Raw genomic sequence first — 18,612 nt, 5'->3', positions numbered from 1 at the left:
ATTCCGGGGTTTTTTTGTCAAAAACGCCTAAAAATGTAATCACAATTTTAAGTTAAAGCTGTTCCTAAACCCTTAAGACTGTGTGAAAAAGCTTGGGCATTTTGGAAAGGTAACATTCTATATTTTTTAATACAAAAGTAAGATTTTCTCTAAGTGTAACTATCAGAAAGTTATACTCTTTGGAACAGACAGATTTGAAGATTTTTTTTCTCACCTAGATTAAAAAAACAAAAAAACAAGAGTGTAGACAGTTGAATTTGGTACTTGTGGACTAAAACACATCATGATTGCAAAGAATAAGGTCTTGGCTAGTCCCATTTCAAATTTGAAAGCAATAGCTGTAAAACTGAGTATTTTACAGCATATTTCATAAGGTATAGGTTGTGCGTTTTTCAGAGTGACATTTTTGGACACTATAAATGGACACTTGGACAACCCTGAAAAATGCAATAACTTTTGAATGCTTCATCCTACAGACATCAATGAGGGCTCTAAAGAAAGCTTACACTTAGAGGAATTAGAATATAGAGCCAAAGCCACTCTCCCTGTTTTAGAAATTCATATTTTATCATAAAAAACAATAAAGAGTACACTAAACTTGTGCATTATAAAAAGTAGTCCAAACCAGTGCTATAGTAAACAAACATTTTAATAAACACACAAATATTACTATATTTTAAATAAAAATATTAAATAAAACTATTTACATATTTGTATATATTGTACATACATATCTGTGCCAGTCATTGTAACAGTCACGGTTTACAGACAACCGTCACAGTGTCCCAGTTGGTCAGGTTAAGATAAGATAAGATAGTGTTTATTTGTCACATGCGCAGTTATTCACAGTACAATGCACAGTGAAATGTATTTTGTACCTGCAACCATATATACAAACACATATAAATAAGAAGAATAAAAATAAGTAATTCACACTATACACTATACTATACACTATACACACTTTTACATGGAATTATAGAATATTATATTTACATAGTGCAATAATAGTCCAGTTAGGGCTCAGAGTTGAGCAGACGGATGGCTTGTGGGTAAAAACTCTTCTTCAACCTTTCAATCTTAGTCCTCAGGCAGCGGTAATGCCGGCCTGATGGGAGCAGGGAGAAGAGAGAGTGTCCGTGGTGGCTGGGCTGTTTTAGGATCTTCATGGCCCTCAGCTTGCGCTGCTTGGTGTAAATGTCCTGCAGGTTGGGAAGGGTGGTTCTGATGGTCCGTTCAGCTGAACGAACCACCCTTTTTAGGGCCATGAAGTCCTGCTTAGTGCAGTTTCCCATCCAGGTGGTGATGCTCCCACCTGCACAGTGATGGGCCCAGGCCCAGGTCCAGCAGCTTAGAGACCAGCCTGGAGGGAACTATGGTGTTGAATGCTGAGCTGTAATCTACAAACAGCACTCTCACATAGTTCCCCTTACCGGTGTCTATGTGCGAAAGGGTCTTGTGGAGGAGGAAGGTTATGGCGTCATCTGTGGATCTGTCTGGCCGGTATGCGAACTGTAGTGGGTCGAGGGTGGTGGGCAGTGAGGAGGTGATGAATGTCTTGATGAGTCTCTCAAAGCATTTCATCACCACAGAGGTGAGTGCTATGGCCCTGAAGTCATTGGGGCTGCTGGGGTGTGGTTTCTAGTTAGGTGTCAATCTAGGTGTCTAGCTAGGTGTCAATGAAAGCCTAAGACTCCGGGCTGCCATCTTGAAGCGTAAAGCTAGGGTAAAGCAGGGGCTACATCAGCTAAAGTCGGCAACAAAGTGTGTTTACGTTTTTTCAAGAAAAGTTTAGGCTCTGTTTTTGGTGCCCTTGTGGATGCGACTCGTGTTTTTGACCTCATGGATGTATTGGATTATATTCACTGGACTGTTATGGACAGAATGATGCCAAATTTGTGGGGAATTATGAAGATTTGGTCTCGAGACAAGCCTTCGTAGGGAAGTCAAATTACTAGTTTCGGGTATTAGTTTAAAATACCCTGTGCTGTATATGCTGTGATTGTTGTGCCTGGGAATGGCATACATGGTTGGAAAGAGGAGAGCCGTAGCTTTCTTTTGATGTGTCGCATGTGTCTTTTGACCACACAGGGACGGAGAAATTTGACTGTATATTTAAAAATGCTGCGTGACGGCCCGGATCCGGGCCACGGAATGTGAAAGGGGTGGAAGAGTGATTGGATCAGTTAAAACTTTTTCGCAAAAAAGTTTTTTTAAAGTTTAACAGTGTGTCTTTGAGTGCACTGGGCTTTATCTGTTATTTTCTTCTTAATTAACCAGAAGCAGTTGTTGGTTGTAAAATGCAAGCCAGCCAGGTGTCATTTCTCATTGTATTGTACCATATTTTTAATAGTGAAGTTCTGGCAACCACAGCTGCCGGTATTTTACCATAAAACAGGACATTTTTTACAGTATATATGAAAACATTCACACAGATACTTTGAATTTTTTTTAATTAATTTATTTTTTTATTAAATTTGGTCTCAGGGTCCTAAAAGTCATATTTATAAATAACCAAACGTGACTTAGCAAAGATGTTTTAAATGGATGATTCCTGACATCATAACAGTGTAATGTCATGATTGTGAGGAGTCATCCGTTTACATATTTGCTGAGTCTGAAATTTAATGCCAGTGATCTGATCAGTGGTTGGTTTAAAGAGCCCCCCCAACAATCAGAAGATCCCCTCTGAGCAAGCCCTTGGCGACAGTGGGGAGGAAAAACTCCCTTTAACAGGAAGAAACCTCCAGCAGAACCAGGCTCAGGGAGGGGCAGCCATCTGCCGTGGCGGGTTGGGGGGGCGTGATGGAAAAAAGGAATGATTTGTTACCGTACCACTGAGACGTTCACTGACATATTTAGTTGTGTATAAATGTGATTTTTAGGACAAAAAAATCAGATTTTTAGGACTTGTTTCTGTTGAAGAGCCTAAGCAGCCAATTGCGCTTCTTCTTCTTCTGTTTGGGTTGTTCCTCAAGCTTCTCCAGCTTGGCGATGAGGATCTTCTCGTTTCCTTGTTTTGTTTTCAAAGACTCCTGCAAAGATCTCACAGTTTCCAGCAGTGAGTCTCCTTTTCCTGCCTTTTCTTGCTCCGTGCCTTGCTTCTCTTTAGCAGGCTCCTGCAAAGACAAGGAAGTCTGCGGCACCAAGTCCACTTTTACTTCCTTTCCTTGCTCCATGCCTTGCTTCTCTTCGGCAGGCTCCTGGAGAGACAAGGAAGTCTGCAGCACCAAGTCCACTTTTCCTTGCTTTCCAGTCGAGTTCCCATGCTTCTCTTTAGCAGGCTCCTGCAGAGACAAGGAAGTCTGCAGCACCAAGTCCACTTTTCCTTCCTTTCCTTGCTCCATGCCTTGCTTCTCTTCGGCAGGCTCCTGCAGAGACAAGGAAGTCTGCGGCACCAAGTCCACTTTTCCTTCCTTTCCTTGCTCTGTGCCTTGCTTTTTCTGCAGAGGCTCCACAGTCTGCGGCAGTAATTCCTTCTCTGCCTCTGCTTTTTCCAGTCGAGTTCCCATGCTGCTCTTTTCTTCATTCTCCTCCTTCATGATTTTTAGGTAGAAAGCATGAAGGTCCTTGTAGTTAGCGAGCAGGGATTTTACCTCATTCATTTCAGACTGGAATTTCTCTCGCTCCTGTCTGTGTTGAATTGCCTGCTCCTCCAGTTGTCTCTGAGATTCCTGGAGCTGCTGTTGGAGCTGTTGGTTCTGCGCTTGTTGTTTGCCACACTTGAGCTCAAGGTCAGCCATTTTGGCAGATTTGAAGTCAGTCTGTGAAGCCTTCGTGGCTCGGCAGGAAGGCTCTGCACTCAGTTCTGCAGCAGGTTGGCTACTTTGTTCCTGCAGGTTTTGTGGTAAACAAGCCTCTGCCAGTTGTTTCTTCAGGTTATTAATGGTGATCTCTGAATCAGTTTTGTAGTTGTAGGAATCCATTGCAAGCGTATGATGCTTTTCTTTCAGATCATTAATGGTATTCTCTAAAATTGTTTTGTTGGCTTCGAGCTCATTTACTTTCTTCTCAGATTCGGCCAGTTGGGTTATCAGATTGTCTATGTTCCCTGAATTATTGGTGCTAAAGTAACATTTCTGAAGTTCTTTTAGTTTATTCTCAGATGCCTCCAGTTTCATCTTGAGACAGTTAATATGTACCTTTGTCGCTTTTTTGTATTCACTGGGATAGTACCGGCACCATTCTTCCGATTTGTACGACATATAACCAGCATCACCCCTCCTTTCACCGTTAAAATCTTCTGCCTTTTTCTGGGATTCCGGCATGTTTCGTTTCTGTGGTCTTTGTGCATCTAACATCGTACGTGCTTCAGAGTTCTGCCTTCTCATGTTTTCTTCTGTGTTTTTAAGCGTCTGATTGCTTTGAGTCTGACAACCTTCTTGTTTTGTGTTTCGTCGGCGATTACTAACTTTGTCTGAATGCTGAGCCTATTTATACCTTCTAAGATCAAAGACTGATGACATCATCTCTTCATATGTCTCTGACGTGCTCTGGAATGAATCTCTTTGATGTGATTCTTTATTCCTTTCAAAATAAAATGCCAACAGACCAACTGTAAGGAAGGGCCTTTATTTTGTAGTATATGCTGAATTGCCACTATGAAAACCACTCTACCAGAATATAGTAAAAAACAAAATCAAACCATAACACTCAATAATTGGTTCTTTAACAAGCCTAACCAAAGTAGAAGAAGAGTGTTTAGTGGAAAAAAAATAAAAAATCAAGAGTAGGGTTGCCACCCGTAAAATACGGAATCGTCCTTTATTTGGCAATTAAATGTTGCGTCCCGTGTGGAACCGATACGGGACGCGATTTGTTCCATATTTTTAAAAATGTCCAATACTCATGTCTGTCACACACAAATCAACGCTAAATGTAACAATTAAGCATAAAATACAGGAAAATACTAAGGCCAGCAAAATTGTCGTGGATCCTCTTAGGACCCCCAGCCTACTACGGACCGGTGTTGCCAGCTGACGCTGCCATAGACAAATGTCTATGGGCGCTGCTGTCACCGTTTCCTAGCGACAGACGCCACACACTCGCGCCTTTTAAAAATGTCCGCTACTACACCCGACGCTCCACCACGTCCCCAGAAACGAGAACGTATGCAGAGATACAGACATGAGTGTGAAGACGCACATCCATGGCTGAACAGCGTCAGTGGGGATGTGTTTAAAGCAGACTGTAACATTTGTCGGCGAGTATGTTGAGTGCGCACGGCGGGCTGTCTGATATAAGGCAGCGTGAATCAGGAGAGCAACACTGCAGAAACATAAAGGCTCAGAAAAGCCAGGCAGTTCTTTATCCCGCAGTCATCTCCGGACACTGATATGGTACAGAAGAACATTGTTATTATTGATTCAGTTTCCTATTGTGCTTTGGCAGACTATTGTGGTTTGACTGATTGTTTAGGGTGTTGAGTCTGAATGATCATTAATTGAATATACAGTAGTATTACTATACATATATGGCCATGGAAAGAACAAATCATGCCAATAGATTAACAGTAAACTCTGATTCTTGAGACTTTGGCAAAAATCATGTCCCACCAAATTGTCACCATGTCATGACAATTAGGGTGTAATCTCTTATTATCCCAAGAGATTACACCCTAATTTGGATTAAATTAGATTTTATTTATATAGCACCAAATCACAACAAGCAGTCGCCTTATACTGTAAGGTAAGGACCTTACAATAATTACAGAGAAAACCCTTGGCAACATTTGGAAGGAAAAACTCCCTTTAAAGAGCCTCTGAGCTCTATGCTGGCCATTTGTGGCCACTTCACTCTCTTTTTTTAACCATTTTAACTGTGTTAATGCATATGGAATAAAATTTTACAAGGGTCTAGATTTCATTCTGATTTTTTAATTTTCAACTTCAGCTACTGAAATATGTCAATAATGTAGTGTATACATTAAATTGTTCCTCTTGGCTCTATCGTGGCCACTTTTGGCCCATTAAAACCCATTGAAACTACATTTTTAAATCTCTTGTTATATGCAACATAAAAGCATGCATTTTGGGCACAACTGCTTTCATTCTAAACCCAAGACATGGAATTTGTAATTTTTAACAGTTTCTACCAGATTAGATAATTTATTAATTTTTGGCTGAGCAGGCAATTTTATGTAATATTCTTAGTTTCCAATGGGGCGTATGATGGCTTACAGTACTACACTCCAGTGGAGCAAATAAATCACACAATTTTGACATAGGAGTGATGTCACATAATTTTTTGTGTGTGTGCATGAAAATAATTATTCCTTTATGTGACATTCGAGCAGAAATATGTATTTGAAAGACAGACTGAAATAGATTATGACCTCCAAGTTACCAGCTATTCAGCTTTGAGTTTCCCAGGTAAACTTGGCTTTGATGCACATGTTCAAAGCACTTGTAGCTTTGTTCTTTTCATTAAAAAAAATACCACACCCAAATATCTAACCTCTAAAAAAAGTTATAAAAAAATTCACTGGCCATCTTGCAGAGTTCAAAGTTGCAGCTGCAGGGTAAACAACAACAACAACCTCTGGCACTGTTTGTAATCTGTCCCGGAGTTTGTGCAGGTGCAGCAAAGACTGCTGCCAGAAGTAAACTTAGCAGCTTCAAGATCATATTTTCTCCAGCAAGAAGGTCATATTCACTGCTTCAAGCACGTGACTATGTAATGTGCTCAAAGAGCGAAGATGGGGAGAACTCCTCTGTACTTGAAGACACATCAACTCCTGAAGATGAGGGCACACCTTCCTCAGAGGTTGACAGCATCAGCACTGATGATGAAGAGTACCAGCCAGTGCCTGATTCTACTTCTTTAGGGAGTGAGGACAATACAGACACAGCAGTTGGATCAGTGGATGTCTCATGATTGGAAACTTATGTGGTTTCCCACTGCTGAAGAGACCCTGCACTACAATCAAGTACCTGCTGGTCTCACCCCAGGGCCCACCTTGTATGCAATTGCCCACATCAGCAACTTGAAGTCTGCCTTTGACCTGTTTGTCACAGAAGAGATCATTCATCTTCTGTGCACCCACACAAACCTGCATGGGAGGAGGAGGTGTGAGGTTTGGGAGGATGTGGATGAAGCGGAGATGAGAGCCTACATTGGAATTCTGATTTGGGAAGTTAACCATGGAATGAGGGTCACATTCCAACTGACGGGAGCTACAAGGACACACTGTCACATGTGAAAACATCTTTACTTCATTTTTCTTGAAACTCCTCAGAAGACAACTGGCTCTGGTTGGTACAATCAAGGAGAAACAAACCAGAGCTACCTCCCCACCTCCTCCAACTGTGACAGCACAAGATTCTGTGCTGTCTTTCCTTTCACAAAAGGAAAGACTGCCATGTTAGTTTTCACAAAACTAACATGGCAGTATCCTACACGCCCAAGTGAGGGAAGAATGTGCTTCTTTTGTGCACAAACCCCAGGCAACCAGCAGTCAGCGACGGGGAATATAGGAAGCCTATAGCAGTAATATGATATAACTGGGATTTAAAGGGTTAAAATTCTGCGTTTGAATGAAATTTTAGTTTTAATGACAAGGACTGATGCAAATTTTAAAATTCAATTTTTGAAAATGAGAAAATCAGTTAAAAAATATTTATTTTAGAGCATTTTAGAACATAAAAAGGAGGTGGCCATTTTTGGCCACGAACAAGCTGAGAGGGAGTTTTTAGGTTTTTTTCATCACTGCACAAAAAGTAATGATTCATACAAATCAATGATACTGCTGATAATTGACATGCATTTAGCTGCAATGAAGGTTAAAAAAATAAATCAGGTTGCATGTGTTATTTGGTAAAAAAAAGTTTAATTTATAATTTTCTCATTTTATAAATTATTAGGACTACATGATATAACTGGGATTTAAAAGGTTAAAATTTATAGTTTGAATCAAATGTTGCTTCTAATGACAAGGACTGATGCTAATTTAAAAAATCAAGTTGTGAAACTTGTTGTTTGCCACACTTGAGCTCAAGGTCAGCCTTTTTGGCAGATTTGAAGTCAGTCTGTGAAGCCTTCGTGGCTCGGCAGGAAGGCTCTGCACTCAGTTCTGCAGCAGGTTGGCTACTTTGTTCCTGCAGGTTTTGTGGTAAACAAGCCTCTGCCAGTTGTTTCTTCAGGTTATTAATGGTGATCTCTGAATCAGTTTTGTAGTTGTAGGAATCCATTGCAAGCGTATGATGCTTTTCTTTCAGATCATTAATGGTATTCTCTAAAATTGTTTTGTTGGCTTCGAGCTCATTTACTTTCTTCTCAGATTCGGCCAGTTGGGTTATCAGATTGGCTATGTTCCCTGAATTATTGGTGCTAAAGTAACATTTCTGAAGTTCTTTTAGTTTATTCTCAGATGCCTCCAGTTTCATCTTGAGACAGTTAATATGTACCTTTGTCGCTTTTTTGTATTCACTGGGATAGTACCGGCACCATTCTTCCGATTTGTACGCCATATAACCAGCATCACCCCTCCTTTCACCGTTAAAATCTTCTGCCTTTTTCTGGGATTCCAGCATGTTTCGTTTCTGTGGTCTTTGTGCGTCTGACATCGTAGGTGCTTCAGAGTTCTGCCTTCTCATGTTTTCTTCTGTGAAAGTGTGAAAATCGGTTAAAAATGTTAATTTTAGAACATTTCTAGAATATAAACATGAGGTGGCCATTTTTGGCCACGAACAAGCTGAAAGGGAGTTTTTTCAATTTTGCCTTGTCTGCAAAAATATATTAATGCATAATAATCAGTGTTCTTATTAATCAGTTACATATCTCAGGCTGTACTTTTGATAATACAAGAGAATCCCATAGTACTGAGAATATATAAAGTATTCAGTTTTGAGGTAATTTGCCAACGAGTGCATTGTTCAAACAAGCTGGCATTTGAAGGGTTAATAAATAAAAAAGGAATGAACATTTTACATTTACGTGAAGAACTGATGTTAGTTAAAAAACGTTATGCAAAAAAAAATCAAAAAACAAGAAAAATGTAAAAAATTATGCCCTCTGTTTGTTAGTGGCCATTTTTGTCCACAAACAAGCTGAAAGGGTAGTAAAAACGAACAAGTTCAGAGGGTTAAAGAGGAAGAAACCTGCGGCAGAACCAGGCTCACCAGGAACCAGGAAATACTTGTGTTACCTGCATACATCTTGTTCACTCTGTCAGTTGTTTAACACCTGCTGCTGATTTAGGAAACACAACCATATTACCCGGTGATAATCACAGATTAACATGGGTAGCTGTCCTCAATATAAAGTTGTGCCATTATTTTGTATGAAGTAAGCAAATGTGCCTTATTTTTCATCAGCTCAGACAGCTGGGCTGCTGAAGGCTTGTTTTTACTGTTAGGGTAACTTATCTGATTTAAAATTGAATGACGTGATTTAAAATGAGGGGGTGATGGACAGTGAGCAGTGTATGAGTGAAGATTGAAAAAGGAAAGCAAAAATGTAATAAGGAACCAAGTTGACATTTTTTGTTTCCAGGTGATTGTAAGTGCTGTTTATTTAAGTAAAGCTATGACCTGCCTCCACATGAAACACATACCATCGTAAGTTTAGAGCACTTGCAGCGTCTTATAATAGAACTGCAGTGACTGTCAGTGTGTCTGAAGTTCAATGAGATTAAAGACTTCATGATCAAAATTCAGGAAACACACCTGTGTTAACTGGTGATACCCACAAGCAGTGGATAGTTATCATCAAAAACAAATGATTACCTTAAATAACCAAACCCAGGTGTTACAGGGAATACACAAACATGGAATCTGAAGGTGTTAGATTATTTCTTTTTACATTTATTAAGTAAATGAGTTGAGGGCACTGAGAATCTCATTCAGAAAATATTTGCTTTCACAATTCAGATGTAAACTGGTGCGTCCACTACAGCCACCTCAGAGAAAAAATATGAATTCTTTTGATGTATTTCAGTTAACATTCAGGACTGCTCCTGTTAATTAGTCAGTTCATGGGCATTTAAATATCTTTAAATCCTTTTAGCTGATCTTCAGGTTGGCTTTTTTTTTTCTTTTTTTTTTTTTTAGCACATAGCAGTCACTCCCTTGCTGGACTTATTCTATCCTCCACAGTGAGAGTATCTCTGCTGGCCAAAACATTTTGCTCCTTTGAACAGATCAAATCATTATCTCCACTTCAAGCTTGTTTTAATCCACCCATACCATTCATTTTAATTATATTATTCAAAAGTACAGTGTCTTCCACTAGTGGCTGTGACTGTTAGCATCTCTTCAGTGAACTGTTGTATGGGACTATATAAAGAGAAGAAGAGGACTTGATGTCTGTAGAACATGACACTACAGCCAGCTTAATGTCTCCAAGCTGTCTGGTCCAGAGGGTAAAAAAAATGAAGGTTAATTACAGGCTCTGTCAGCTGCTTCTTTAGTTAGACAGAAGGGTCATTGTGCATTTTGTTGTGCCACAAAAAATGCAGATGAAATATCAAAAGCATAAAAAAAATCAACACAATCTTGGTGATATTCTTTATTTTGAATCACTGATGATATCACATATCAAAGACAAGGCTACAATGTGCAAGACTTTAATATACCTTTGTTACATTGTGATAAAAATTTGCAGTAAAAAATTAGACTTTTCTTAAATACAAGTATTGCTGACACATATTCAGCAAAGAGTGCACATTATTATTTCCTTAATTCCCTGTGTATATGTGTGTATATGTAAATGTGGGTATTGACACTGATATATATATTTATGTATATAGTGCTTATGTATATGTGTATAGTTTTTTGCTATTTTATTCTATTTTATTTTATTCTATTGAATTTTAGTTTTTAGTTTAGTTATTTGTTCTTACTCATCCTTTTCATTTTTTCTCTGTATTGAGCTGCTGTAATGCACAAATTTCCCCGTCGTGGGATTATTAAAGTTTTTATCTTATCTTATCTTATCTAAAAGAGTTTGTAACAGTAACACACACACAGTCTATTTGAGTTATAAATAGCAGTGCTGACCAGTGGTGGCCAAAGTGAAGCTTGTGAAGGAGCTGTTTCCTGATTCAGAGTCTTACACAGATGTCTATCACAAATACAACCTGCTCACTGACAAGGTCAGCACGCCCCTGCCTCCGCACAGACATTTTTGCACCAAAAATGATATAAATACTGATAACCACTGATGCTTCACAGACAGTGATGGCCCATGGGTGCTACCTCAGTGATGAAGAGTTGGCTCTATTCAGAGAGACAGGAGCATCTTTGTCCCACTGTCCCAATTCCAACTTTTCGTAAGTACCTGATAGTTTCTTGAACTATATCTGACTGAGTGTGTGTGTGTGTGTGTGTGTGTATATATATGTAGAATTAGGTTGTACGAGCATTAAAAGGATTTCAATTTAAACCTTAAATAGGTCAGTAGTAATAGTCCTGAAATAATAATCACCTGGCAGTAAAACAATATTCCCTGTAATATTTATTTACAGTTTGATTGCCATCTCTCACTCTCTCACTTTCTTTTCAGGTTGTGCAGTGGAGTGTTAAATGTCCGCAATGTCCTGAAGCACAATGTGAAGTTGGGGCTGGGAACAGGTGGGAGCAGAGCAAGTGTAATTCTAAATATTCTGCAAACTTCTGCAAACAGACCATTTCTTTACACTATAAAGAAGTAATGATGTTTGGTGATTAAGCTTTTGTAAACTCCCCATACTAGTGCACACTGTTACACTGAAACATTGCACCACTCATTTTTATGGTTCATTTAGGACAGTCAGCTGAGAGGTTTGGCACGCAGGTCAGCGTAAAAGTTTAAAATCAAGCTCAAAGTTGGTTAAAAAGTTTAATTTGATAGGCGCTTTGATTTCACGTGTCAGAAAGCTATACAAAGGAAGTGCTTGCTTTTCATATTTTATATTTCAATGCCCCATCCTGTCTGTGTCTGTGGCGCTGCATCAGATGTGGCTGGAGGCTATTCTGCCTCTGTGCTCGATGCCGTGAGGAGAACTCTGGATGCATCTAAAGTCTTGACCATCCAGGACCCAGCACATGACGTAACACTCAGTTTTGAGGAGGTGTTCAAACTAGCCACACTGGGAGGCAGCCAAGGTAAGATACACATGCCATTCAAAACGAGTAGTTCTGCAGTAGGCATTATGATTATGATTATTATTATGATTAATATATCAAGTGTTCAGTCCCTATGTTGAACAGTTTATTTTATGAAGTCTATTTTTCTGTAGCCTTGTCCCTGAATGACCAAACGGGGAACTTTGAAGTGGGCAAAGACTTTGATGCCCTGAGGATTAATGTAGCTGCTGAGGATGGGCCTATTGACCTCATCCAGCCTGAGAAACCAAAGGTTGGTAGTGGGACACTATAAATCTGTTGAAATAAATTAAGACAAAACAAAAAAACTCAGATTGAAGTCCAATTGGAATAATTTATAATTTCTCGAATTTCAGATTCTTTTGGAAAAATTCTTGAATTTGGGTGAGTGACACTTTTTTGGTTCCCAAAATATTTCAGTAGAGTGTGACTCTGACCCATTTACTTGATGCTGATCTCCCTTCCTTGTTCTGTGGCAGGTGATGATCGTAACATAGCGGAGGTGTTTGTAGCTGGCAAGAAGGTGGTGCCATTCACCGAGCCAAAGGAAGAGTAAGCTGTTGCACCTTCGTACAGCTGTACCCTCGTACAGCCTAAAATATGTGTAAGATACAGGATGTCCAACACAGTAACTATAAAAAATGCCCCGTGTCTGCAAAACAGGTGAAAAAAAAGAACAGACACAGTATTTCATACAATTCAGGACAGTTGAGCTAGAATACATGAGTCTTTTCCATGAGTCTTTAAATGTAATTGCTGGGTTGTAAAAAGGAGAATAAGGGACTTATTAAGTGAACTTTGCACTTTTTCAGATGATTGTTGCCAGCCAGGTGTGTGTCATTTCTGCCTGCTACTAATGCAACAACACTCTCTGATTAACAAAGCACTTTTTTTTGTCTTCCCTTTGTTCATATACACATCATACTTATTATTTCAACTTCTTTCTTAAACTTGTTTTAATTAAAAAAAAAAAAAAAGCGGCACAAATCCTGTTGAAGATTTAAATATTCCTTTTCTATTACTTGTTGGTTCAGTGTGACTTTTGTCCACAAAGTTTAGTGTTGGTGAAGTAAAGCTGCTCAGTGTGCCGCTGCAGTGCCTGAACTGATTATCTTCAGTGGTTGATGGTTCCAATTTTAATGCTTGTGCAGCTAAAGCATCCTTTGTGATCCAAAGACTGGAACTGACTTGAGAAAATACCAAATGGCACATGATGCTACAACCCTAATTCCCAAAAAACTTGGTACGCGGTGTAAAGTGTAAATGAAAACAGAATGCAAAGCCTTTCTTGTCTGGTATAGGATTCTAGCTGCTCGACAGTCCTGGGTCATCTTTGTTCTATTTTTTATTTTATGATGTGCCAAAGATTGAAAGGTCTGGACTGCACACATGCCAGCACCCAGACTCTTCTACCATGAAGCCATGCTGTTGCAATACCATTTAGCATTGTCTTGCAGAAATATGCAAGGCCTTCCCTGAAAAAGATGTCATCTGGATGGGAGCATGTCTTGTTTTAAAAAAACTGTGTATACCTTTCAGCACTGATGGTGGCTTTCCAGATGGGCAAGCTGCCAATTCCATAGGCACTGATGCACCGTCATACCATCAGAGATGCAGGCTTTTGAACTGAGCACTGATAACAAGCCTGATGGTCCCTCTCCTCTTTAGTCCGGAGGATGTGTCATCCATATTTTCCAAAAATAATTTCAAATTTTGATTTGTCTGACTACAGAACAGTTTTCCATTTGGCTTCAGTCCATTTTAAATGAGCTTTTGCTCAGAGAAGACAGCAGCATTTCTGGATAGTGGTCACATATGGCTTCTTCTTTAAATGATAGTGCTTTAACCTTATTTGTGGATGGCACAGTGAACTGTGTTCACAGACAGTGATTTTGGGAAGTGTTCCTGAGCCCATGCAGTCATTTCCATGACAGAATCATTCCTGTGTTTAATGTAGTGGTGCCTCAGGGCGTGAAGATCACAGGCATCCAGTATTGATTTTTGGCCTTGTTCCTTTCACACACAGATTTCTCCAGATTCTCAGAATCTTTTGATGATATTATGCACTGTAGCTGATGTGATATTCACAGTCTTTGCAACTTTATGTTTGGGAACATTACTCTGAAACTGTTCCACAATTTGTAGATGCAGTTATGAGATTTGCAAATCATTGCATTCTGTTTTTATTTACATTTACACAGCATCCCTAATTTTTTATTTTTATTTTTTACATTTTTTCAATTGTGGTAGTACTGTTTAATAGAAATATTTTAAACTGTGGGACTTTTTCTGTATTTCTATAAGGTAAAATTAAAAAAAAAAAAAAGTCCAATCTTTATTAGTACTGACACTTGCTTGATGTTCATCAAAATCCATAGTTGGGTTTGATTCACTGAAAACACTTTGAGTGTGTCAGCACTGCTATTTATAACTCAAATAGACTGTGTGTGTGTGTGTGTTACTGTTACAAACTCTTTTAACTCTTAGGGAATTAAGAAAATAATAATGTGCACTCTTTGCTGAATATGTGTCAGCAATACTTGTATTTAAGAAAAGTCTAATTTTTTACTGCAAATTTTTATCACAATGTAACAAAGTTATATTAAAGTCTTGCACATTGTAGCCTTGTCTTTGATATGTGATATCATCAGTGATTCAAAATAAAGAATATCACCAAGATTGTGTTGATTTTTTTTATGCTTTTGATATTTCATCTGCATTTTTTGTGGCACAACAAAATGCACAATGACCCTTCTGTCTAACTAAAGAAGCTGCTGACAGAGCCTGTAATTAACCTTCATTTATTTTACCCTCTGGACCAGACAGCTTGGAGACATTAAGCTGGTTGTAGTGTCATGTTCTACAGACATCAAGTCCTCTTCTTCTCTTTATATAGTCCCATACAACAGTTCACTGAAGAGATGCTAACAGTCACAGCCACTAGTGGAAGACACTGTACTTTTGAATAATATAATTAAAATGAATGGTATGGGTGGATTAAAACAAGCTTGAAGTGGAGATAATGATTTGATCTGTTCAAAGGAGCAAAATGTTTTGGCCAGCAGAGATACTCTCACTGTGGAGGATAGAATAAGTCCAGCAAGGGAGTGACTGCTGTGTGCTAAAAAAAAAAAGAAAAAAAAAGCCAACCTGAAGATCAGCTAAAAGGATTTAAAGATATTTAAATGCCCATGAACTGACTAATTAACAGGAGCAGTCCTGAATGTTAACTGAAATACATCAAAAGAATTCATATTTTTTCTCTGAGGTGGCTGTAGTGGACGCACCAGTTTACATCTGAATTGTGAAAGCAAATATTTTCTGAATGAGATTCTCAGTGCCCTCAACTCATTTACTTAATAAATGTAAAAAGAAATAATCTAACACCTTCAGATTCCATGTTTGTGTATTCCCTGTAACACCTGGGTTTGGTTATTTAAGATAATCATTTGTTTTTGATGATAACTATCCACTGCTTGTGGGTATCACCAGTTAACACAGGTGTGTTTCCTGAATTTTGATCATGAAGTCTTTAATCTCATTGAACTTCAGACACACTGACAGTCACTGCAGTTCTATTATAAGACGCTGCAAGTGCTCTAAACTTACGATGGTATGTGTTTCATGTGGAGGCAGGTCATAGCTTTACTTAAATAAACAGCACTTACAATCACCTGGAAACAAAAAATGTCAACTTGGTTCCTTATTACATTTTTGCTTTCCTTTTTCAATCTTCACTCATACACTGCTCACTGTCCATCACCCCCTCATTTTAAATCACGTCATTCAATTTTAAATCAGATAAGTTACCCTAACAGTAAAAACAAGCCTTCAGCAGCCCAGCTGTCTGAGCTGATGAAAAATAAGGCACATTTGCTTACTTCATACAAAATAATGGCACAACTTTATATTGAGGACAGCTACCCATGTTAATCTGTGACTATCACCGGGTAATATGGTTGTGTTTCCTAAATCAGCAGCAGGTGTTAAACAACTGACAGAGTGAACAAGATGTATGCAGGTAACACAAGTATTTCCTGGTTCCTGGTTTCCTGGTGAGCCTGGTTCTGCCGCAGGTTTCTTCCTCTTTAAAGGGAGTTTTTCCTTCCAAATGTTGCCAAGGGTTTTCTCTGTAATTATTCTAAGGTCTTTACCTTACAGTATAAGGCGACTGCTTGTTGTGATTTGGTGCTATATAAATAAAATCTAATTTAATCCAAATTAGGGTGTAATCTCTTGGGGTAATAAGCCTCAGGAAAGAAGCCTGACCTAAGAACAAGATTATAATCAGTTTTCTGATATTGTCAAGTCCACGTGATTTCCGAATATTAATCTTTATTCTGTTTTTTCACTCTCATATTGTAATGAACTGGGTTGTGGTCATCTTTCTGTAAATGTAACTCTGGCAGTGGAGAGAGAAAGAGAAAGAGAGAGTCGTGCATCAAAATATGTGGCTGCTGTAGTGTCGCTTACATGGTGAGTGAAGGGCAACACTGCCCCCTGCTGTCCAGCAGTCGTACTGTCCGACAGCTTTCATTCGTTTTCGTTAACACCTGTTGATCTGAGTGTGTAGTGTAGTGTAGTGTGTTTAGTCTATTGTGTAGTCATGGACAAGGAAGGTGCTGCCAAAAAAAACACCAAAGACATACTCTAATGTAAACGCTGCCTCCAGGTGTACAACATGAGGAGGCACACACCTGGAAGTGTCAGGCCTGTGATGGCGCCCTCTTTCTCTGGAGGACTGGAACTGTTTTTGGAGCAGCACAAATAATTTGTGTACAAAAAACCGCCTGAGGTGTTGACTGCACGTTAATAACACTGTTGTATATAACTTTGCTAAATTTTTACATAAAAATTACCACATATATTTTTATTTCAAGTTATAAAAACAGTTCAATCAACATGTTTGTGGTTTTCACATTTAAAAAATCTAATTTTTCTACTTGGATTTCATTTTTTTGTGTGTCTGATTCTAGATCCAAAGTGTTAATGCAGGATGTCAAAATGAAAAAGTAGTCGTATAGTCACATGTGAGGTTGTGCTGAAACAAACTATACCAAACAAGGCAAAGTAAACCGTTATTAAGGTGAACTATGAAGGTCAAATCAAAAGTAGTCAAAAAAAGCCAATTATATCTCCACATAGGACAAATTTTTTAAAATGATATCTTCCTCCAAAGCTGTTGGATTCATCTGATATTTGTGCACAGTTGTGGAGGGCTGAGAACTAGTGCCAAACTCATCATCTGGATTTGATCCAGATTCTGGATTTGCAGGCTATTTGGATTCAACATGAAACACTCCAATTAGCAGCTGAAAAAATGTGTTGCATAAAAAGAATATCACTGTTGTCCATGGACATGTAACATTTGCTATGACCCAGATACGTGAATATATCACACAACTTTTGTCTATCAATCTGTTCACTCAGTTCTCCTGTTATTGCACGCCAGAGAGAGAAAGCTTGTACAAGAAAAAGTGAAAAGAATCATAAAATGAAAGTTACTTTACTTCAACTTTTTAAACCTTGGACAATTATGGGCATGGACAACAGGACCTCTGTGTTTGGAGAGAGACGTCTGCCGGGGGCGGGTCTTGTTGGTACCACTTCTTGTTAAATTTTCAAGCGTTCAGCTGATCTTTACTACTCTTTTCATGTGTGCAGGTGTGATCCTCGATCTGCACTGTGCTGAAATGGTGAGTACTTCCAGCATTCTTTTTGAAGGAATAACGGAGAAGCTGAATGATGCTTTGGGCTGTGAGAAGTCAATGACTCTGACAGTCAAGGACATGAAATAACAGACTCAGAGGGCACAAGGAGTAATTTGACAAGTCAAAAACTTGTTTGCATTTTCTGATTAAAGTTAATGAATACTTTGAATATAGAAGTAAATTCCACATCTTTTCTTAAGTTTGCCATTACTGGAAACAGCTCAAGAAAAAATATGCCACAGTTGGCATCACAAACAGATATGCCAACATGTGCCATCATCTGAAGATATCTTTGTTTCTGAGTTCAGGAATGGAAGAAGAGCTACAACAAGCCAATTTATGTAAAGACAAAATCACTCTCCTGCTCTGTCTCTCTGCACACACAGCAACACAACTACCCACCATCTATTGCATCTACTGAGCTGAGGATGGAGCTACGCAACAGCAGCTACAAAAAATGATTTTCAGTTGAAATGCTTTGTTTTGCTTTGAAAAGACCAAATCTAACTATGGGTACAAATACAGTCACCTGAAATCGACTGAAATGTCAGACTAAGAGTGAGGTCACTGACCACTCAAAATGTTAATACATATAAAAAAAATTAAATAAATAAATATTAAAATGACTCACAAAATATACGTTGGTGACCTTTAATACATCCACCAAAGTAATATTTGCATTTTATATCAAATTGCTGAAATCGCTACTAGCACAGTATAGAGTTGTTTTTGCTCCAGTAAATGTAAAAAGTAAAAATTATAACCAAAATTTTACGTTAATCAGTAGATGCTAAGTTAATAAATAATCAGTACGCATA

The 18,612-nt window shown here is 38.6% G+C and overlaps 2 protein-coding genes across 2 annotated transcripts; one reads left to right on the top strand and one right to left on the bottom strand.

Moving 5' to 3' along the window:
* Positions 1-2,582: 2,582 nt before the first annotated feature.
* On the bottom strand, positions 2,583-4,987 carry LOC115777664 (DNA ligase 1-like). Its single transcript, XM_030725609.1, has 2 exons — positions 3,315-4,987; positions 2,583-3,146 (listed from the first exon to the last, which is right to left on the bottom strand). Exons 1-2 carry the CDS (start codon positions 4,329-4,331, stop codon positions 2,904-2,906), a joined length of 1,260 nt encoding a protein of 419 aa, XP_030581469.1. The 5' UTR covers positions 4,332-4,987; the 3' UTR covers positions 2,583-2,903.
* Positions 4,988-10,973: 5,986 nt separating this feature from the next.
* LOC115777662 (guanine deaminase-like) lies at positions 10,974-13,516 on the top strand. The gene is made up of 7 exons (XM_030725604.1): positions 10,974-11,092; positions 11,172-11,269; positions 11,503-11,570; positions 11,934-12,083; positions 12,218-12,336; positions 12,440-12,467; positions 12,563-13,516. The coding sequence occupies exons 2-7, from the start codon at positions 11,178-11,180 to the stop codon at positions 12,637-12,639; spliced, it is 534 nt and encodes a 177-aa protein (XP_030581464.1). The 5' UTR covers positions 10,974-11,092; positions 11,172-11,177; the 3' UTR covers positions 12,640-13,516.
* Positions 13,517-18,612: the final 5,096 nt, after the last annotated feature.

The sequence above is a fragment of the Archocentrus centrarchus genome, unplaced genomic scaffold (assembly GCF_007364275.1).
Source record: "Archocentrus centrarchus isolate MPI-CPG fArcCen1 unplaced genomic scaffold, fArcCen1 scaffold_63_ctg1, whole genome shotgun sequence".
NCBI lineage: Eukaryota > Metazoa > Chordata > Actinopteri > Cichliformes > Cichlidae > Archocentrus > Archocentrus centrarchus.
The sequence above is the reverse complement of the archived record's forward strand: the minus strand, read 5'-3'. Positions and strand labels throughout refer to the sequence as shown.

Coding starts and splice junctions, on each gene's coding strand:
- LOC115777664 (XM_030725609.1), bottom strand. CDS start 4,331: ATGAGAAGGCAGAACTCTGAAGCACGTACGATGTTAGATGCACAAAGA. Junction 3,147..3,314: donor AGGAAGGAAAAGTGGACTTG/GTGCTGCAGACT, acceptor AAAGTGGACTTG/GTGCCGCAGACTTCCTTGTC.
- LOC115777662 (XM_030725604.1), top strand. CDS start 11,178: ATGGCCCATGGGTGCTACCTCAGTGATGAAGAGTTGGCTCTATTCAGA. Junction 11,270..11,502: donor TGTCCCAATTCCAACTTTTC/GTAAGTACCTGA, acceptor CTTTCTTTTCAG/GTTGTGCAGTGGAGTGTTAA. Junction 12,337..12,439: donor TCCAGCCTGAGAAACCAAAG/GTTGGTAGTGGG, acceptor CTCGAATTTCAG/ATTCTTTTGGAAAAATTCTT.